At 35.0% G+C, this 23,241-nt stretch overlaps 1 protein-coding gene across 8 annotated transcripts in view; it reads right to left on the reverse strand.

The window, feature by feature from the left end:
- The window catches only part of HMCN1 (hemicentin 1), a 454,658-nt gene that overhangs the window by 200,900 nt on the left and 230,517 nt on the right, over positions 1-23,241 (reverse strand). For 7 of the 8 annotated variants that reach the window (XM_073011674.1, XM_073011672.1, XM_007989160.3 and 4 more), the window contains exons 19-29: positions 21,144-21,288; positions 17,940-18,052; positions 16,120-16,279; positions 15,335-15,503; positions 12,140-12,267; positions 10,396-10,668; positions 7,647-7,742; positions 4,923-5,117; positions 3,766-3,896; positions 3,453-3,600; positions 1,360-1,486 (exon numbers count right to left, since the gene is read on the reverse strand). In XM_073011674.1, the coding sequence (XP_072867775.1) occupies positions 1,360-1,486; positions 3,453-3,600; positions 3,766-3,896; positions 4,923-5,117; positions 7,647-7,742; positions 10,396-10,668; positions 12,140-12,267; positions 15,335-15,503; positions 16,120-16,279; positions 17,940-18,052; positions 21,144-21,288 (1,685 nt within the window). Of the gene's footprint in view, positions 1-1,359; positions 1,487-3,452; positions 3,601-3,765; positions 3,897-4,922; positions 5,118-7,646; positions 7,743-10,395; positions 10,669-12,139; positions 12,268-15,334; positions 15,504-16,119; positions 16,280-17,939; positions 18,053-21,143; positions 21,289-23,241 lie in introns of those variants that run through there. The other variant, XM_073011676.1, reaches the window with a different exon arrangement.

Below are 23,241 nucleotides of genomic sequence, written 5' to 3' on the forward strand. Positions count from 1 at the left end.
GTTTGATTTGTATTCTTCCACATTTTTTACATTTATGAACATTTTTGTTTTTAACAAAATTATAAACATTTTTGTTTTTGTTTTACATTTATAAACAATTTAAACAATTAAAATTGTTTATAAACATTTATAAACAAAAATGTTTATAAATATACTCCCAAAGATATCTAAAGTTTTAATATATCAATGGTATCAGGTTATTGTTCTGCTTTTCTTTCACTCTACAACAGGTATGGAGATATTTTTGGTACACATAGCTTGATCTTACTATTTTTAATTGATGCACAGTGTTCCATAATATGACTATGCCATAAAGTATCTACCTATTCTCCCAATGTTGGATTTTAGCCAGCTTTCACTTTTTTGCCGTCACAGTGTCACAGTGAATATCAATATACAAGCCTCTCTGTGGATATGCATGACTACTTCCATCTCTGGGATACTGCATCACAGTGTATGTGCATTAAATTTTAATAGATATCAACAAGTTGCCTTTTAAGGTACTAATCTACATCTTCCCTGTCAGAGCACTATATCTTGATTTCCCATACTCTAGTCAACACTTGATAATTTCAAACCTTTATGTTTTTGCCTATATGACCTGTAAATAACAAAATTTTATTATTCATCAAATTATTGATGGTATCTTTTAATATGTTTATTGCCTTAGTATACTTTGTCTGTTCATATCCTCCATATATTTTCTCTGTTGCTGTTTGTATTTATTAGTGATTTATAAAAAGCTTGGATACAATCTTTTATTTTATATACCAAAAATCTTGACTATTTTCTACTTAGACCTTAGATATCTGCTCCCAGAAACTGTAAAACACAAACTGTAACCACCATTTGAGAAATAAATTCTCACAACCAATACAGACCACTGCAGCCACTTCTATGTAGGCACACCTCAGCAGCCCTTGAGATCTGGAGTTGGAGAAACATCTGTAGTTCCTTTTTGCCGGTACACAGAACTAGCTTAGTATTCATCTCACTGTCATAAAAACATTTTCCTTTTTAATAAGTAAATTCCATGTAAAGAGAAAATCATCTCACATTTGGATCTTGTATTTTTCACTGTTAGCCTTTAGACAGAGGATATTTAGTGTATATTAAATTTGAGTTTCTCTACGTTTCTAAAATGAATTCCCAACATTTATAGGGAGCTTTGAATCCACAAGAATGAAAAATATTACAAGACTTTTAGACTAGTTTTTGAGCAATATTGTTTTTCCTGTATGCTCATTTAATAATATTCTATGTAATAAAATAATTAAGAGGGAGAAAGTCCACATGCATTTTTATACACCTTTTTCCTATCAATTGAACCCTTGCAACAAATACAGAAAAGATACTCACTTGCCGTCTTTGAACCAATGAATATCAGGAAAGGGAGTGCCTTTGACCTGGCATTCAAGGGCGACGTCATGGTTGAGGACAACTGAGACTTCATTTGGGAAGTTGGTACCTATTATGGTGGGTGGAACTTGAACAAAGACAGTGTATTATGAAACTCTGTTACTCAGCAAAAAGAGCAGGCATGGGGTTAGAAAGCAGTCAATGATTTCTACAGTATTTAACAAGATCTTAATGTCAAACATAAAATACCACACAACACTTTTTCATATCATTTCTGTGTACCCAAATGATAAATTTAAATGTAGAAACATATTTATAAAATATTTGCTAGCAAGACAATTACCTGCAAGAATTATGATAGTATAGGATTCATTTTTGGGTGTATTAAACTCATATGCAAAAGTAGCTTAGAATGTAAGTGATCAGTGATGCTTATATAATGTAATTTGCTACCGTGATACATTTGGATAATGAATGACAATTAACATCACTCTTATAATGTTCAAACATATACTGTTGTGTTACTTGAAATATATTACCTTTGTCTTTTAAACAACTAAGATGGTAAATTTGGTATGCAATATAACATGAAAAATAATGTGCTAGTTTTTATTCTTGGGATTATCAAGCTTATTAAAGAGCTTCTGGATACTTCTCGGTCTAGTCATCCCTCCTCACACCATGTTAAAGTGTTTGGTCTTCATCCTCAGAAAAATGACCAGCCACTAAAGGATTTCAGTAGGGGAGGAGTGGGGTGTAATCATATTTGTGTTTTAAGACCACATGCTCTTAAGTGAAGAATGAATTACAGTAGCAAGAAGTGGATTCAGGTGAGCCCTTAGGCTATTACATTAATTCAGCTCATGAATGATGATAGACTTTCACAGAAGGATGAAAAGACGTAGATCACCAAAGAATTAGGAAGTAGACATAACAGGAAATATATAGATTTGAAATGTTGGGGAGAAGGTAGTAGTGAGAACCTGGAGGTTCTGGAATAAGCATGTGAGTGGATGGAGGTATCAGTCCCTAGAATGGGGATCTTGAAGGCAACCAGAACTGGCTTTCACTGGGACCTTTTTGTTTGATATAAAACTAAGATATTCAAGTCACAATACTATGGAGAAAATTAGCTATCTATCCCTAGGCTCAGGGAAGAAGTCTGAATTGGAGATAAAAATTTGGGAGTCATCAGCACACAGATGGAATTAAGTCAAGGGAGCAGATGAGTACCAGGAGAAATAATGTCAATAAGACTCATGATAACAATGATTTCTTAATTTGTTTTTATAACTTATACTTAAATATAATAATGGTAATTTTGTGGAAAGAAAAATTTCAGGCTTTGAGAAGCCTAATGGGAGGAATTATTTTTATGTTATAGCTGTTTATGAATATAATTTTTATGCAGTATCATTCCTCCACCTCACTTCTACTCAAGACTTACAAATTATGTGCCCATTGTAAGGAGCAAAATATTGAAAATGGAGAAAGTCATTTTTTCACAAAGTGAACTTTAAATGGCAAATATAATTTCACAAACTAAAATTATAAAATTTTAAATTTATGATTACCATTAAAATGTCTCACATCCTAATTTACTACAGCTGCTACCTACTTAATTAGAATCAGGACTGACTTAGTTACAAGAGTCAATTAGAATGCAGGGGAAAGGGGATTTACTACCTTCTGTTCAAGTACAGCCTAGCAGCTTCAGGATGTATACAGCATTAATGTGATATATTCTGCATCACCCTGTTGTAGCCACTTCCCAAAGAATATCCTGCCTACTTAACCAGAGAAATTGACAAGAGTAATAATTTCTTATTTTACACAATATAGCAGTACCACTTTTGAGTATTTGATACTATTGTATATATGATTCAAAGGCATCTCTCTATTATAAATAATGAAACTCTTCAAAATTTCTATATCATATGGTTCTGGTTAACAAATAATAAGGACAAAAATAATAGAATGAAACTATATTTTTTTCTGTCAATTTATCTTTTTCTCTTTTTCATATAGTCAGCTCTATTTTAGGTAAGAAATGCCTCTGAATTGTAGTTTTTTAAAAGGATGTTATTTATTACCAAGCACATCAATGTTAAAGTACTTCTGAGAAGTGCCTGCAATATTAATTGCTTTGCAGGAGTATCTTCCTGCATCCTCTGGAGTGGCTTTGAAGAACTTCAGTATCTTCCCATTGTTCACAATCTGAACAGTGCTGCTTTCAGTCACCTTTAAGGGCCAAAATAGTCAGTGTTATTTCCAATCCTAATAAAAATGCGTAATTAAAAAATGAAGTAGAAAGTTTATTTTATTAGTAGTAAGAAATGAACATCTGAACAACTTACTTCAGATGCAGAGGCAAGGAATTACACATATTTGGATGACTCTATTTACCTGGACATTATCTTTATACCACATAATGATGGGAGATGGAGTGCCTTCCACTTCACAAAAGAGATTGGTCAGCTGATTTAACAACACTGACACATTTGTAACTTGTTCTTTATCTTTAATTACTGGAGGAACTGCAAAAAGAGAGGAGTCATAGCTAGGTAGTTTTATAATAAATATTATTTATAGAGATTCTTTATAATGGCCATACAGCAAATTCTGAAATATTTGATGGCTAGAAAAGCTAGACATATTTAAGCATATGCTTTGTTACAAAATTAAAAAGTTTTGACCAATGTATTCATAATAACAACCCTTACTCAATTTTTACTTTATTATTTCAAGGTTTTAAATTTAGGATGAAATTTGGGATAAGCTTAAGGGAGAATCTATTTTTATTCCACATATTACTCAAAATAAAAGCTTATGGGGTCTTAATTAAGTCACATGAGACTCACTACTTTGTTGATGAGGGTGAATATTGCCCAGTGTCTAAAGAAACCAATATTCATCAAATTTTAAAATATATATACACTTTCACTTATGCAAAATGGCATATATGCAGTATTTTCATTAAAGGTTAATAAAAACAACTGTTAATAATCTACATGCTCATCATTAATAGAGGAAGGTCAAATAAATGTGTATGTATACAATGTGATGCTATAGAGTTAGGAACATTAAATAAAATCCAAGCTAGATTGTTTAATGAGACAGAGAAGGTGAAAAATGTGAATATAATGTTCTATTATATGTGTACATTTTATAAATAAAAAGAGGATAAAACATTGTATTTGTATATTCATAAAATATCTCACACACACACACACACACACACACACATACACACACACACACACACACAGATAACTTTCCTTTATCCCAAATAGAGGATAAGTAGATGGCTCAGCTCAGGGTCAGGAGACTTTTTATCATGTATCTTTTTCTACCATTTGAATTTTGAATGATGTAAAGTCACAATAAGAAATTACATGAAAGTTTAAATCCAATAATAAATTCAATCAGAGCACCAGATTTCTGTTTGGTACTACTGCTATTCACATTAATATTAAATGATACCACACTGAGAGAATAATTTAAACATTTAAGAACGGGAGACTGACAAACGTAGTCAGTTACATGATTTTAGCAATATTTACCATGGACTTTGAGGTTATATTTTCTTTCTGTAGTTCCAGCTTCATTGACTGCCACACAGATGTACTCCCCATTGTCATAGGGTGTAACAGAAGCAATAACCAGCAATGTGCCATCTTCCAAGATAGAAATGCCAGGCTCTCTGCCTGTCAATTCTCTACCATTGTGTAACCATTTGATGGTTGGTTTAGGGGTACCTAAATAAGAAATTAGAGTCTTGTGATATTTTACCACAAAATTAGAAATTATTAAATATCAAATATATCAAAGAGAAGTAAAGTTTTTCTTATGACAATAATTTCAAGATATTTCTCCTGGTATGGAAATATGAAGAGATTATGTTAGTTAATGCCTCTAAATCCCAGTGGGTCTTAAGAGACCTATGGTAAAGTTTGAACAAAGTTGTTTTTATCTAAACATTCAGATGATAGTAAGTAAAGCATTTTCCTAGTGAGTTCACAGTGATTTCTTGGTGGGGCAGGAACTATATTAATCCTACAGACTGGATGTGGGGAGAGTTTTAGGGTGAAATAAAGACAGAGCAAAAATAAGACACTGTCACAGAAATACAACATGAAGATTGTCAACCAAACAGAGTGTATACATGATGTGGAGACATGATGTTTTATAATTCCCTTTTTTTAAAAGGCCTGATATTGTAGAGATGAGGAAACTCTACTGTTCATGCATCTTTTGGAGATCTCATTCTGTTAAACAAAGGATAATAGCTCAATTCTTGAAATGGTAGTTGAGAAAGTAGTGAGACAAATAGCTTTCCTGGATTCATTTACTACTAACAGAATGAATGGAAATGATGTACTCTTGGAGAAAAAAAAATGATACAACAATCTTTGAGTGTATAATAGAATCAAAAGGAATATTGGAAATAAGTAAACATTAAATCTATACTAACGATGTATTTATTTAGCAAACGTTTTGCCAGGTATTATTCTAAGCATTTAAAAAAATTATTTAATCTCTATAAGAAGAAGAAAACACATTAAATAAAAATTACATGACTACAGAAGACACTGTTAATAATCCTGTATTAAATGATATTAAAATATTAAAGGATGAATATATAACCCAGGATATATATAAAAGAATAGCAGAAATACATAGAATATGTCATTGAAGCTACACTTAAATTGAGTTAAAGGCTTAAACAGTGACTATGAAAATTATATTTATGGGAAAAATTAAAGATTGGCCTATTTAATTGTGCTCATAGTAAAATGTTGACTGATGAGAACAAAAAGGTTAAACTGATGGGACTCCAGTTTCCTGTCCATGTTGTCAAGAAAAAAGGAGGCTGTAATCATTTCCTTACATCCCAGTCATTCCTTTATGAACTTTAATTAGACTACTTAATTAATATTTGTTGAGTTAATAAAAATATAAATGAACAAACAAAAGAAAGAAGTTGCATTATCTTTAATTTTTAAATGATAGAACAATCATGAGCAAGATGAAATTCAAAGTAAAAGATAATGAAAAAGATGTCTAGTAACTTTAAATGAATTCAAGCATTATATTCCAGGTGAAAATGAGGAAGTAAGGAAGAGATGTTTTTCTAGGTGGAAAAGGGAAGTCAAAACAAGAAATTAGCTTGGGAGTCAGGAATCCCGAGGGGAACAAGAAGCAACAGGGCCACCAGCGGGTCCAGTGGGAGTGAGCAGTCATGGTACTTCCCTGAACTTAAACCCTTCTAAAGAAGGCCTCCTCTCCAGGCTTCACCTCCCTAATTCTCAGTGACTCTTGGAATAGTTATTGTTAATTCTTTAGGTATCTGAAAAGCTTGCTAAAGATATTTTTCTTTTAATATTGGTAGAAAATGAAGTAATCATTGGTGACAACGACTGCTGAGATTGAAAAGCTTGCCACAGAAACAGACACAGCCATGAAGACCTTCAGTTGCTGCTGCCCAGGAACAACTGCTAAAAGGCACATGTGGGGGCACAAATGGTACTAGCCATCTGGAGGCCCTCAGGAGGTTACAGAAAGACTACTGCTTGGACTTTGCCAGAACTGCTACAAACCTGCTTTGAATCACTGCTGATGAATACACACTTGAGAAAGGATGTTCTTAATTACCTACTTGGCAGAGTTAGGGTAAAAGTGACAGTCCTTTTCATATTCCCCTGAGGAGAAATAATATCAATCACCCGGCAGAAAACATGGTAGGATAGAAAGCTCAGAAATTCAAGGAAAAGAAGGGCTTGAATAAGCCTCCAAGTGACAATTTACAATCTGGTCCTAGAATTACCAGTTGAGAGAAGATCTAGAAAAAGAGGTTTTCAGAAGTATCCAGAACAAACAAAGGAATAGTCCTAATTATACCTCTGCCAGGTTGAGATAAATCTGGAATATTTTGAATAGCTCCAGCTATCACATTGTAAAGAGAAAACCTGCCAAAAAAAAAAAAAAAAAAAAAAAGAATGAAATAAGAAGTAGCAGGAAGGATCTGAACAACCTGGAAAACATGTGAGACTAGGCAAGTTCGAAAGAATGGAAAGTCTTTACATTGAAAGAAATAAAATACCTGAAAGGAAAAAAAATACTTATTCAAAGAGTTGTTATCCAAAAGATGGGTTAGTTTCTATTACACTCAAATGTTGTACCAAGGATTGATGTGGAGTTTTATAAGGATGGCAATTTGGGTTCAATACAGCATTCTGAAACAATATAACATTATGCCAATGCCTATATCTTTGAGTATTACATACCTTTTGCAGGACATGGAAATGCAATGCGTTGATTGGCCACTCTTTCTTGGAATGGAGTGTTATATGGAGGTTCTAGATCTTCCACTGTGGGTGGTTCTATTAGGAAAACAAATGCATTATCACAGGCTTTATTTGAGCAATTTCAAACTCTCCTAAGGCACAATGAACCACCTGCACTGATGAGCTGCTATCTCTGCTGATTCTTCTTTTAAATATGATTCCTATTTCCAGCTGCCAAACATTTCTACCTAGATGTGACACAGTGCCTTAAACTGAAAATTCTCCAAACAAAATTCATTATTTTATGCTTCCCGCAATCCTGTTCTGTTTCCCTTATTCCCTCAAAGAAGGCATTATGGTCCACCCAGTCATTTTTCTTTCTCCCTTAAGTTTGGCCTCCATATCCAATCATATAGTACCATATATGTTCACGTATCTGTGTCTTCCTCTCTATGTTTAAGACCATTGCTTATTTCCAACCCTTATTTTCTCTTACCAGACTATTCCAATAGACTTCTTATGGGGATCCTTTCCTCAAACATGTTCCCCTTTAGATTGATATTCTGCACAGTCCCCAGAATACTCTGAAATACAAATCTCATCATTGACTTATCTAATTCAAATCATTACTTGTACTCATCTTGTCTATAAGATAAAGTTTCAGACCTGTTCTTTCCAAAGTGCCCCCTGTCAGTGCATCTCATGTCTCTGAAAAGCTTCATCATCCATTCATTGCATGAAGAAATTTGGGAGTTATTCTTGAGAACTTGAGAACTCTATCTCCTTCAGTCTCATATCCAATCCATCACCATGTCCTGAGTATTTCCTTTCCTAATTATTTTTTAGCCCATTCCCTTCTTTTCCCCTTTCTAACTACCGCCATCTTTTACCTGGGCTACTACACTAGTCTATACCAGTTTCCCTTATCTTCTCTAGCTGAATGATTCCCTCCCAAAGGAGTGATTTTAAAATTGGAAATCAAGGCCAGGCACAGTGGCTCAAGCCTGTAATCCTAGCACTTTGGGAGGCCGAGACGGGCAGATCACAAGGTCAGGAGATCGAGACCATCCTGGCTAACACGGTGAAACCCCGTCTCTACTAAAATATAAAAAACTAGCCGGGCGAGGTGGCGGCGCCTGTAGTTCCAGCTACTCGGGAGGCTGAGGCAGGAGAATGGCCTAAACCCAGGAGGCGCAGCTTACAGTGAGCTGAGATCCGGCCACTGCACTCCAGCCTGGGCGACAGAACGAGACTCCGTCTCAAAAAAAAAAAAAAAAAAAAACTGGAAATCAGCCACATCACTTTCCCAACTATGACTTCTTAAAGTCTTTTTATTGCATTTAGAATAAATTCTAACTTCATTAGTCTGGTTTCCTAGGTCTTGGATAACCTGACCCATGACCACATCTCCAGCTTCATCACATATTACTCAGCCCTCAGTCTGGAATGCAGCTAGCTGGCCTTCATTGACGATGACTGATTACAGTGTCCCCAAAATATTACATGCCTTTCTCTTCATATTCTATGTCCTTTTCCTGGAAAGTTCTCTCCACATTCTCTTTGAAGGGCTGCCCCTCACTTCTACCTACCCTTCAAATCTCAACTGACATGTCTCTACCCCAAGGGAAGCCTTCTGTGATTTGTCTTTTTGTTAAAAGCTCATATAGAGTCTTCCGCCATTTCATGAGGGCACTAACCAATGTTTAATTATGTAATCATGAGATTATTTCATGAATTATTATCTTTCCCATTCAACTATAAACATGAATACCCAATACAGTTTGTGGAATGAACAGGAAAACTTCTCCATTAGTGTCCTAGCCAACCATCCAACAAACTTGGCAATGGGTCAGGTACCTTAGTACTGTACTAATACTTAGAAGAGTATTAGTACTAATTAATACTAATACTCAGTACAGCACTAAGAACTATCTAATACTGTGCTAAGTACCATACCTGCTTATCTTTTCTTCTTGTCTTTGTACTAGTATTCCCTCTGACAAGAATGTTCTTCCCCCTGATTTCCACGTGGCCGGTTCTTTCCGGTCCCGCGGATCTCACTCTAAAGATCACCTCAGAGAAGTCCTGCTTGATAGTTGAATCTAAAGTAGGCAACTCTCAGGACCATTGCCTTATTTTAATTTCCTACAAAGCACTTTTCACAATCTGTATTTCTTGTTTATATGTTTGTCTGTTTTCCGTCTACTCACACTAGAACAGCTCATGAAAGCAGGGGTTTTGCCTTTGTTACTACTTTCTCATCACCATCTAGAATATGACAGATGCCTGGCAAGAGCTCAATCAATATTTGTTGCTTGAATACATAAACACTGATCTTTAAATCTTCAAAGCAAATACAGTAATAATAGAGAAGTAGTGGATCTAGATTTCCTAGGGCTCTATTTTGAGTGCACCCCAGCACTGTGAGGTGACAACCTACTCCAATTCACTCTTCCCGCAATGTCTCCCAAACCAAAAACAGTGGGTGGGGCATCATCTAGGATTGTTTCTGTTATCTACATGATCCATGGCAACTTTGTTTCAAAAGTAAACATACAAAAATTGATGCAGGTTTAGAAATGGTATGTTTCATTTCTTTTGGGAATGGTTCTTCTTTCAAAGAGTCACAAAAGTTATATAGAGCTCTTTCTGAAGTGATTTAAGATTATCCAAGATAATCTATTTAGCTCTAGGACTTTTCCCTCACTCCCCACCCCACATACATATATTTTCCTGTGTCAAAAATCACCTTGGACACGTAGCGTTATCTCTGTTTCATCAGTGCCTGCTATGTTAGTAGCAACACATGTATATATGCCAGCATCTGAGGGCATGGCTTGGTCGATGCTTAAAGTTCCGTCTGGATTGCTAACATGCTGCACTCCATCAACCAGCATGGTGCTTCCACCTTTGAACCAGGTGATTACAGGAACAGGGGTCCCTTGAGCATTACATGGAATATCCACTCTTTGACCAACTTGGACTTTGAGATGTTTAGGTCCACGCTGTATCTTTGGAGGAACTAGAAATAATAATTGGGTATTAATAATCCAACTTTTACAAATTCCTTCCTTTACTCACTTTAAATGAGAGCTCCTTATCAATAGGCAGCATGGAAAAGTGAAACAATTTCAAGATTTGGACCTAGGCTCGGACCATTCACTAGCTAGGTGATCTAGGACAAGTCAGTAAACTTCCTGAAGCCTGTTTTCTTGATAATCCAGGGAAAATAGCCTGTAATCCCAGTACATTGCAAGGATTACAGGAAATAATAAATATAAAACTCTTAGTTCCAAACTTGAGGAACAGCAAGCATTTTAAAATGTTAGGCATCTTTTAATTTGTAAATAATTTTAGGTTAAAAACTCTCTTAAAAGGCAATCCAGGTAATTTCTATAAGGGACAAAAAGCATTTCTCTCCATGTATTCAGTTTCTGTTCTCTTTGTAGAAGGATCAGACAATAAGAAAAGTTTCTCATGAAAGCCTTTGCTAATTTCAGATAAGAAAACCACAAAGATCCTCTATCTCTTCCTTTTATCAACTTCCTTTAGAAATTTAAATGCAGTAGTTTATCAATATACCAGAAAAGGATTCCTGATTTCCACATACTTGCATTGTGCACTGTAGAATCAAGTTGAGCCACAAGGATATAATTATAATTAATGTACCATACATTCTTTAACTTAATATTTAATGAACACTTTCTAAAGGTTGTCACTAACAACAACCTTATATATTTGATGATAGTATTATCATCATTTTATGAAAGAGAAAACTAAAGATAAGAAAAGTTAGTGAATATGCCTGATGCCCTAGAGCTAGTAAATGACAGGACTCTTACATGACTTCACACCCCATAATCAATGTGGACACAATTGTCCTGATCATCTGAGAGTGAAATCAGATCAATACTATCTGAGCTAATTTCTTCTGATATTTGAATATCTTTCATCTAAACAATGCCTGGTGTAGAGTATGCACTCAGTGTGTTGAATGAATGAAGAACTGGATGGACTGTGTGGATTGGAGGAATAAAGCAAACTAACTAGGGAGGTGTAGTCAAAGAATCCTAGAAAACATAATTTTTTCAGTTGCTGAGATCTTTAAATATTGAAAATGATCATTTAAATACTACTAAATTATTATTTAAAAATTTGTATTAGCTTCTATAAAATGTTACTAGCTTAAACACATTTTCTTTCTACCATATATCAACAATAATAGCAATAAGTGACTGCTGACCTTTAGAAAAATCGAGATCCAAAAATTTAATATAGTTTATTTGATAAAGGAAGAAACAAAAGATTGTTTATAAATAGCAGAAAAACTTTTCAGAGTAAATGAAAGAAAATCACAAGTCTCAGATTTTAGAGAATGTTTTCTTTAATTACTCCATAAACAATTTGGAAATTAGCTATCAAATAAACTAGGATTATGGGTTTTCTTGTGGCCAGTCCACAGGGTTGTCATATGCTCTCATTTCAAAACTCACCATGGACATTTAATTTGACAGCTTGAGTCACGTTCCCAGCAATATTTGTGGCAACACAAAGATACATCCCACTATCTGAAATGCGGGTTTCAGTGATCTTCATTGAACCAGAAGGGAGGAACGTATGTCTAAAAGAAAGAAACCAAATAGTAGACCATGGAACAGGCGAATTTAAATATCCCCTATGCAGCTACACTTCAGTATGAAATTACTACTCTGCAAGTAGTTTTTAAAATCATTTTCCCATCTGCAATGTCTATCTATACACCTTAAAAGCCAGGACTTTTCATAATTATCTTGTGTATGATGTTCCTGCAAACAGAAAAACAGTTTTATTTTACTTTTAAATCTTAATGGTCTGAAATTGCCAAATAATTGTACATCTTTCTGCTCTACAAAGCAAATGTGTATTTGAGTTAACTTTGAATTTATTTTGAGCAATTTGTTATCATTTTCTACATTGTTAAAGTAAAGGAAAAAGAAGATATATATGTTCTCAAAAATAGTTGAATATATTCCTCCTTTTGAGTAGCAATGCAGCTGGGTGAGCCAGACCTACATATAAAAATTTATTGCATTGTGTTAAAATAGTTTTAAAGGTAGTAGAGGCCAGGTACACCTACCTAATACCAAGATTTCTTACACAGCTAAGTCAAATGAATAGTGCTATTGGCCCAGAGACATGCAAATGAATAAACAGTTAAGGACAGAGTCCTCCAGAAAGACCTCAGCATATTTGAGAACTCAACATGTAATATGTAACATCAGAGGTTATGTCGCAAAAAGTAAGGAACGTATTGACTATTCAAAGTGATGTTGTGCAACTGACTTTCCAAATGGAAAAATAAAGATATAGAATGAGAGCACTACGTGATATCACTTACAAAATTTAAAATTCAGATAGATTGAAGTCCAAAATGTAGAAAACAAAACTTAAAATATTAGAATTAAACACTGAAGGTTATGTTTATAATCTGCTTCATGTCAAGATACAAAAAGTACACATCTGAAAAAGAACAGATTAACACATTGTGCTCCTTAAAAACTGAAACTTTCTGTACAACAAAAGGCACCACACATAGACTTGACACCACAGCAATAGACTGAGAGAAGATATTTTCAACACATATAAAAGACAAAAGATTATTATCAAAAATAAAGACCAAATTTCTACATTCAATAAGAGAAAGACAAGTCACCAGAAAACTGTGCAACAGATTTATAGGTTATTCATCAACACCACAAATGGCCAACAAACACATAAAAAGGTTCTCAGTTCACTTGAAGTCAATCACATGAAAATTAAAACAATCACAAGATACCATTTTACACCCATCAACTGGCAAAAATTCCTAAGTCAGTCAGTACCATGCGCTAATTAGAACATGGACACAAGTACACCCATATTCTGCTGGTGGATGGATAATCAATACTGTCCCTTTAGAAAGCAATTTAGCAATGCCTATGAAGCTGGAAGCAGGAGTTTGCTTTGATCAGGAATTGTAGCTCTGTATGTAGGTCCTAAAGAAAGTCATGCATAAGTATACAAAGAGAAATATACAAAGCTATTCACTGAAAAGCCTTGTTTTAAAAACAAACAAAAAAAAAATAGAAAGAATAAACAAACTAGAATGTCCATAAATAAAGGAATGAAAAAATAAAATGTAGAATATGCATGTAGGAGTTAAAATGAATAAATGGAATCCCTATGTATAAGAGTAGACAAATGTTGACTTAATAAAGCAAGTAATAAAACAATAATATACTATTTGTTACAATAGCAAATTGAAAACAGACACACAAAACAAAATTGAAAACACAGAAAACAGTAATCTACATTGTTTAAGGATGTATGTGTAGAATGCATACCAAGTTTGTGGCAGTGTTTGCCTCTGGGAAGAGGGAGAAGAAATTGCGACTGTGGAAGGGAACAATAAAACTTTCTGATCTGTATTACTATAATTTTTTACTCAAAAACATTCAAAGAAAATTTTTTCAAACAAATAGTAAAATTATATAAAGTCCTTCTTAATTGTTTTCCTTCACTGGCAGTAGGGAAATGACACTAGCATGAATTTATGTCTTCATAATTATATATCAATGATTCTAATAGAAAGTTAATTATAGTCTAGTGACTAATTCTTATTTCACCAGTAACTTTTGCCTTGATGTTGGGTTAAAATAGTAACCAAGAGGCCGGGCGCGGTGGCTCAAGCCTGTAATCCCAGCACTTTGGGAGGCCGAGACGGGCGGATCACGAGGTCAAGAGATCGAGACCATCCTGGTTAACACGGTGAAACCCCGTCTCTACTAAAAAATACAAAAAACTAGCCGGGCGAGGTGGCGGGCACCTGTAGTCCCAGCTACTCGGGAGGCTGAGGCCGGAGAATGGCGTGAACCCGGGAGGCGGAGCTTGCAGTGAGCTGAGATCCGGCCACTGCACTCCAGCCTGGGCGACAGAGCTACACTCCGCCTCAAAAAAAAAAAAAAAAAAAAAAAAAAATAGTAACCAAGAACTAGAGACAATGAATGTGAAATGTACATTATTTTACATAATCCTCTCAGGTAAGTATCATCCCCATTTTATAAATAGGAAATATGAGGTTCAGAGAGACCCCTTAAAAATTTTCAAAGGTTTCAGGCAAACTTTAAGTGGAAGAGATAAATATAAACTCATAGCTGGTTGGCAACGAAGGTTGTGCTTTCAAAGCTCCAGTATTCTTCTTATTACGTCACTTAGCCTATCAAATACAGTACATTGTCTCAATGTGCTCATATTTGTATAAGGGTTTAAGCAAGAAGACTTACAAAATCATCCAATGAAAGCCAAATCCTAGACATTAGAGTGTGCCTATTGTATTTTATTGCTCTTATGGGATTAATGGAATTCTATGTGTGCTTACACATTGGGCTAACAGGAATCTTGTACAATTCTGCTCCATTTTAATAACTACCTTATAAAATGCACCAGGGGAAAATTATGGCAAAGCTGAATGTTAGCATTTCTGACATTAAAGATGTCAGAAGCATGATTCAGATGTTATAAATACTTCTTGTAGATTCAGATGTACATGTGCATTATCTCAATTTTAAAAGTGATTTTTTGAGACGTTTGATAACCTGAATAGGCACGGCCATCTGTCCCAAGAGGTTGATTATGTTTTCATGTGTTGCAATTCATCCCAGATCTCCTACCTTGGAGAGAACGGTGAGATGAGCTGGGTTTCTTTGGCCCAAGTAATTATGGGTGGAGGTAAGCTCTTCACTTCACATGGAAGTGTTACCTCTTCCCCTGCAAGGACGGAGATCTCAACAGGCTTATCCTGGGACAGTCCTCGTTGATCTCCGAACACTCTGGGCCTTACTAAAATAAACACATGTTTTGGAAGGGAAATAGTATATTGAAAACAAAGCACAGTTTAATTTACATTAAAGTGTGGACTACTAATGTTCTTAAGTAATTTATAAAAAGATGCTGTTCAGGACATAAGCTAAAACTTTCCATTAATACATTTATTGTGAGAACTAAAAGAAAAATGATGAAAAAATTTCTCTAGTCAGTAATTCCTTTTAGAACACAATGAAGAGATCGGCTTCAATGCCCTCTCAGAGTCTACCATCTGTAAAAGTAAACCCTCAAGGCAGACTCCTACCCAAGACATAGCTGAGGTTTGGCTTTGCTAGGAGTGTTAACTAACTGGTGTTACTGAAGAGGGTTGGGTGCAATAAGCATACTTCTTGGGAAAATACCATAAAAATTTTCCAAAAGACTATACAATTGCATTCCTTAAAATCAGAATCTAAGTAGAAGTGATTTTGGTTGGCAGTAAAAAATGCATTTCTGTAAAAAACATATATCAACTTGGGGGAGCAATTCACTTTAGGGGTACATGCATCTGGTAACAGTACTGGGGAAAGAACTGTGAGTTTTGGCACAGATAGACAATGTCAATAAAAACCATTCCTCCACCAGCTCTCACCATAGACTGTCAGTTGCACTTTCCTTTTGGCATAGCCGGCTGCGTTGGTGGCGGTGCAGACATACTCGCCACTCTCCTCTCCCCCAGGTGACACCACATACAGACTGCCATCAGCCCCTGCTGAAAATTTAGCACTGCTGGTTGAAATCAGCTCTCCTTTCTGCAAAAAACAGCAAAAAGCAAAGGTTTTTTTTTTTTTTTTTTTTTTTTTTAAATCATAAAAGAGTGACCATGTCTAGAAGAGGAATAGAGAGAAAAAAACATCTCCAATGGGGGAATAGAGTAAATTTTAAAATGCTAACTTGAAAAAAGTTATTTATAAGAAACATTAGACAAATAAAAGTACTAAAAGTGGTATTTCTCCATATCAAATCATGTCACCTTCATTCCAGAGCTACTTAAGAAGGCAGAGAGTAACAGTAATGGTAAGGATGGAACAGTGAATGCTTATGCTATGCCAGGCTCTGTTTTGAGCACTTTACCTGAATTAACCATTTTAACACTCACAACAGTCTTATGAATAGCAACTACCACAACACTCATTTTACAGTTTCGAGTATCAAAGCATAGGAGAGGGGAGTAGAGGAATTTGTCCAAGATCACAAAGCCCCTCAGTGGTAGAGCTGGGGTTGAAACCCGGCAGCCAGGCTCTAGAGATCACGTTCTTAACCTCTGTGCCTGACCACAGCACAGAGGTCAACATGGAAATATTTCACTTTTGCATTTTCCTTAAAACGCATTAAACTTCTACTCAGTGCTGGCTACTGTGCAGTTCAGGGATTAGCTTTACCGCTGTGACTTTTCTGTCCAGAATAAAAAAAAAAGTTAACCTTTTATTTTATTTACAAATGTCAACACCAACTTCTCCATATTTCAGAGATTTTTAGATAGATAAAACTAGATGGTATGGCAAAACACTAGTAGTGCTAATTATACAAATGCCATACTTCATTAGCATGTCATTACTTTATATTTGCTGGATTCAAATACATTTACAGAAAATGTGCCATCTTTGTGGCTGTTCAAGGACGAAAGGACTTCTTCAGGAAATGGGTTTTTCTTCACTGCAAGAATACAAGTAAAAGCTGAACAACATAACAGGGATATAGAGGGGAATAAATTAGTTTGTGTATGTGTCTTACAATTTTTAGTCACCCATAGAAATTGTGATTACACCATAGAACTTTATAAATAAGAAAATCCATGCAGTCATATCATTTAGAAGGAACCTTAAAAGGTCTTTAGTAAAATCACCTACTTGAGACTTGAATGGTATTAGCAACATTACAGTGAACATGTCCATAGCACAGACTGTGTGCCCGGAACATTTTTAAGCACTTTACATCTTATAGCAGATCCTTTTTACCCCGTGCCACATCCCTAAGCCCTCTTCCCTCTTAATTTCAGCGCAGCTCTAGTGGATAGCTCCACATGATCCACCAGGGTCATCCTTCTTGCACTTAAGTTTTTTCTTTTGTCTGTTTCTTTTTTTTTTTTTTTTTTTTGGACCAGGGCTTTATCCAAAGCCCCAGAAGGCCACAGCCAGGAAGTGCAGCGATGTAAGCTTCTCTGGCGAATGGAGGGAATATGTCATGTATAAATGCTCCACTTCCTGTCCATCCAAGAGAGCCTTCTGCGGTGCATCTATATGGTTTCTTGGAGGGTTCCCAGCACGTCTGTACAGCCACAGAGGAAACCCTTTATTAACTTATCTTCTTTCCATGCCTCACTCCCCCAGCCTCCTGCTCAAGACCTGGGATAACCTGCAGGTAAACTTCACACTCTGCTCTTCAGGAAATATGACTAGATGTATTATTTACCTTGGACCAGATGACAGATGGTTTTGGAATTCCACTTGCTTTGCATGGTAGAGTTACTGGAATGCCTTCAATTGTACTGAGTATCTGCTGCCCATGCTGAATGGTTGGCAGAACTGAAAAGGTAAGTAGGATTTAGAATCTGAGCACCTGTTCTTCCATTTAACATCATTATTTAAAGTTGAACATTTTCAATATAACATTAATGTTTGTAAAAATGAGCAATTATTTAACATTTTCTGATAAAAATGTAGGATAATCTCTGTAAAGGAATATGCTAAACAAAGACAATAAAGTAGTTATGATCTGAAAAATGAAATAAAAACTTAAAATCAAGTAGTAAGTGATGTCTAATAAGCTGACTTTCCTAACAAAAATAAGAGAGGACTAAAGAAAATTCATTTTGTTTTGCTGGAAACCCAAGACAGAATTGCACTCTAAGAGCTACACATTTAATGTGAATCTCCAATCACTCTCCTTTAATCATTAAGCTGCAATAAGCTGACATAAGCATACATTCAGAGAAATGGGCTGTTTAGCTACTGCATATTAAATATCTATCTATACTCAGGAATCACTTAGTGAGCTACTACATTTAACCTAGATAAAAAGATTTGTTAAGAGGAATTCAGTGGTAAAACTCAAATCTTAAGAGCATGTTTTTTATTGTATGTATGTATGTAGTGTATGTATGTATTTTTTTGAGACAGGGTCTTGCTGTGTTACCCAGGCTGGTCTTGAACTCCTGGGCTCACGTGATCCTCCTGCCATGGCCTCCCAAAGTGCTGGGATTGCAGGCATAAGCCACCACGCCCAGTCAAGTATTTTGTATTTAAAAGACTAAAGGACTCTAACTCATTATTTTTCAGTAAGGAGAATAACATATCTTTGACTTTAGAAAGCAACTGAAGAATTAACATGAGTAGAAGCAAAAGGAAAAGGAAAGTGAATCCCTCCATTCTGTGTAAATCATAATCAGAACCAACTCTCACAAACAGAAATGATCAATACTCAATGTTCTCAAAGTGGTGATTTTGATTAAAGAAGCTTGCATATATGAAAGTTCCTAACATAGTGAGAAGAAGACAATAAAAGCCCAATCTATAACAGGCATTTCCTTTCCATCCTCTGGAAAGATGAGACTGGAACTGCTCCCAGGAGCTCAATCACTCATCATTTCTCTTCCTTAAAATCAGATTTTTCAAGGATTATCATAACTACTCTGGAGAAGTTTTTTAGAACTAGAGACACCAGAAACCTCAGTGCAAAAAAATTCCTTGGAGGGCTTAGATTAGATATGCTACATACTCATATTTTCCTATGGCTGGGTTTACTCTTTAGATAATATCTTCTTAAAGAATTGGCAGCAAATCCCCAGCCCTAAACAACAATGCCAGGCTACTCTCTAAAGCAAGAAATTTAGTTTTCAGACTAATCATGGAATATTCATCTCTCAACTATGCTGTCAATTTGTGGCAACATGGAATAAGCCATTTTGATACAAACATATTGAGTTTGACAGCAATAAAGAAAAGTGGCAAATTTAGGCAACAGTTTTGAAATCTGATGACATTTGGGTGTGGAAGAGAAGTTTCTTTTCAGATTGTCAATCTATATAAACCAATATGACAATTAAACTGTTTTGTCATTTTAATTTACATTTATACTTGTATTCATTCATTATTTTAAGAACTGGATTGAAAGCCTTTAATGAGTATTCTTAAAAATGGAGACATAGAATGATGAAGGAACGGCCCTGCTAATTAACATAAATACAGAGGTATAGAGAGCTGCTAGGCTGCATCACATCCATCTGCTAAATGGCTGCTAGATTTAGTTAATGGCAAATGGCTGCACTAATTTTTTAACTCTATTGACTAAATCAGTTACTCATTTTGGACTAAAATGGACCAATGAATGCTGTGAAATGATCTCTTAATTTTTAATATTAAAACTGCTTGTATCACAATACACCATATCATTGGTTTGTCGGTATCCTTGCCCCTCTGATAAGAAAGACATCATAATTAATTCTGTCACTTTTTCAAGTGAAATTCAGCCTCAGAATCCTATTCAACATAATATTCTAGGCAGTCACTAGAAGCCACAGAGGGAGAACATGAGGGCATTCCTACACTAGATTCTCAAACCAGTTTATAAGCACTGTTCAGGAAATCTATGGTCTGGTCTTCTTGAAAAATAGTTACACAACCATATCCAATCTGTCAGTATGCATTTATTCCTTTAGGTTATAACTAATTTAGTGTTGCTTTAGTATTTCTTCAAAATAATATTTCTTCAAGAATATCTAAGGTGATGTTGGTGGATACTTAATGTAAAACTGAGAAAGGTGGAAGAGGCTGTTTAAGAGAAGCAGGCAAAACAGAAGAAAATGGTCTGCATTCAGTGATATTGTCAACAGACCAAACAGAATTGGAAAACTACTGGACTCTCCAATTCACGCTCTAAATAAAGAATAAATCAACTACTAAAAATAAGTATTTTGTACTACTTTCTTCCCTCAGATATTCAGCTCTGTACACAAAGCTATTTTTAATGCAATGGTTTTTGTTTTTGTTTTTGTTTTTCAAAAAAAGTAGTGTTGCAGAGTCTTTAAAGCAAGTATACAAAAAAGTTATGACAATTTCTTCAACTATGAAGCTGTCAATTACTGAGATGTAAAAAGCTGGTTACTGTTAGTCACGAATGGAAAAAGATTGCTTCTGGATTTTCTTATTTGTGACCTTTAAGTTATTTAACATGCAAGAAGATTGGAGCACATGAAGTGACCTTTAGAAAAGCTTAGGTCATTTCTAGCTCAAACACAAAGGGGTCATTAGTAAGGATATACTTGTTGCACAATCCAAAAAGAAAAGGCAATCTGGAGGGTATAATGAGTTCAGCTTGTCTGAAATTAAAATGTATTTTTAAACATAATTCTTTGAGAGCCGAGGTCACTTTTAACAATTAAGAAACCACTTACAAAAGCCCTTGGCCAGACTCAGCTGGTGACTCCCAAGAATGTCTTTCTGTGTACATAAAAAAGGGAAATCTGGAAACAACATTAACAATGTAGATATTGTTCAAGAAATAAGAAATAACAATCACGAGAGACTGTAATTAGAGGAACAGAGTTATTTGATTAAAATACAGGAACAACTACTTCGTACACAGTTTGGAAACAATAACATTGGGTATGTCTCTTACCATGCACAACCACAGAGGTAGTTTTGTTATTTGTCCCAGCAACGTTACTGGCCACACAAGTATATTCACCACCATCCTGAAGCTGAACTCTTTCAATATGGAGGCTCCCATCACTGCGCACAGTGATGTAAGGATTTTGGAGCAACTTAAAGGAAAAAAAAAAAAAAAAAGGTAATTTTTATTTAAAAAGAAAGGAGTTGTGAGAGTCAAAAAGAATCTGCTTTTTTTTTTTTTTTCCCAATCGGGTTACTAAAAGTCTATACACAAAATATTTTAATGTCCTTAAGTGAAAAATGATGAGCATAAATGTTACCAAGAGTGTGATTGTATAATTTAATCCTGATACACCTCCAAATATTATACCTATTAATATTTATCAGAGAGTTAAGCACAAGCTAAAAAAAAGAAAGATACATATATGACTTGTTTCATGTTCCTGTAAATTTTGTCATCACTCAAAACCCAAATTTCACTATAATTTTTACTTTTGGCTTAACTTGTTCTTTTCCAAGAAGGCCTTATTACTACCAGCAAGCCATTTGATATTTTTATTTTGGCACTTAGGCCCTTATTCACGTCAAGGGAGAAGGACTTAATCTCAACATCCGCCCTTGTTAGGTAACAGATGCAAATATTAGTGGACAATATGTGATACATGAATTGTGTCAGGAAAGTCTGGTAATATTTTCAGTTAAGAATGATCTCCTGTAAATCTGTATCATCCACCTACACTGCTTTTTATTTGCATAAAAACCTGAGAAAAAATTAGCAAACCTCGCTTAAAAATAAATGCCCTTGTAGAATGATAGTATTTGAGCACACATGATGGGGTTTCACCATGTTGGCCAGGCTGGTCTCAAACTCCTGACCTCAAGTGATCCATCCACTTTGGCCTCTCAAAGTGCTGGGATTACAAGTGTGAATCACCATACCTGGCCCACATTCCTAATTTTCTTGAGTAAGAAGTAAATATACAAAAATATACTTCTTGTATATTTCTTGAGACTCTAATTACAGTCTCTCTTAATTGTTATTTCTTATTTCTTGAACAATACTTGTGTGAAGATACTTGTGTGCTCAAATACTATCATTCTACAAGGGAATTCATTTTTAAGTGAGGTTTGCTATTTTTTCTCAGGTTTTTATGCAAATATGAAATTTTACATCTTTTTAGATGGAATCAATTCATTTTTTTTTTGAGACGGAGTCTTGCTCTCTCACCCAGGCTAGAGGGCAGTGGCGCGATCTCGGCTCACTGCAACCTCCGCCTCCTGGGTTCAGCATATTCACTTCTAATCAGTACTGCAAGAGAGTGAGTCCCAATATTCTGAAAAATGTAAAGAAAAATGCTCTGAACCAGAAGAAAATTTATTGCCATAGATAGCTTATTTACAGAAAAAATTTCATAGAACTGTAACCATTTTTCACATCCTTTCACAAAAAAATTTACACTGAAAAACAATGACAATATATGTCTACATTTTTATATAGTTCATAATGAAAGATATGTTTAAAGTTAATAATAATAAAGACTGATATACAAAATGGAAGAATTTTATGGGAATATTAACGTTTAATAATGTACTACAAAGAAGAGCACAACAATATTTAAGTGCTATGAAAATAACAATACTTGCTTCAGTTCTTCTATATTCTGATAAAAGTTCACTAGTGACACTGAATTTAATATAAAATTATGAAAATTACACCATTTCTCCTTTTCATTAATGCCAAAATAATATGAATAACAAAAATGTTAATAATAAAGAAAAGCTTTGGTATACGTATAAAAACATATTTTTGTATACTTATTAAATTGATACTTTTGGTGACTGGAATACATTAGTTGTTACTCAAGAAAATTAGGAATGTGGGCCAGGTGCGGTGATTCACACCTGTAATCCCAGCACTTTGAGAGGCCGAGGTGGATGGATCACTTGAGGTCAGGAGTTTGAGACCAGCCTGGCCAATGTGGTGAAACTCCATCTCTGCTAAAAAATACAAAAATTATCTGGGCATGGTGGTAGGCACCTGTAATCCTGCTACTCTGGGGGCTGAGGCATGAGAATCCCTTGAACCTGTGAGGCAGAGGTTGCAG

This window comes from Chlorocebus sabaeus, chromosome 25, assembly GCF_047675955.1.
Source record: "Chlorocebus sabaeus isolate Y175 chromosome 25, mChlSab1.0.hap1, whole genome shotgun sequence".
Classification (NCBI taxonomy): Eukaryota; Metazoa; Chordata; class Mammalia; order Primates; family Cercopithecidae; genus Chlorocebus; species Chlorocebus sabaeus.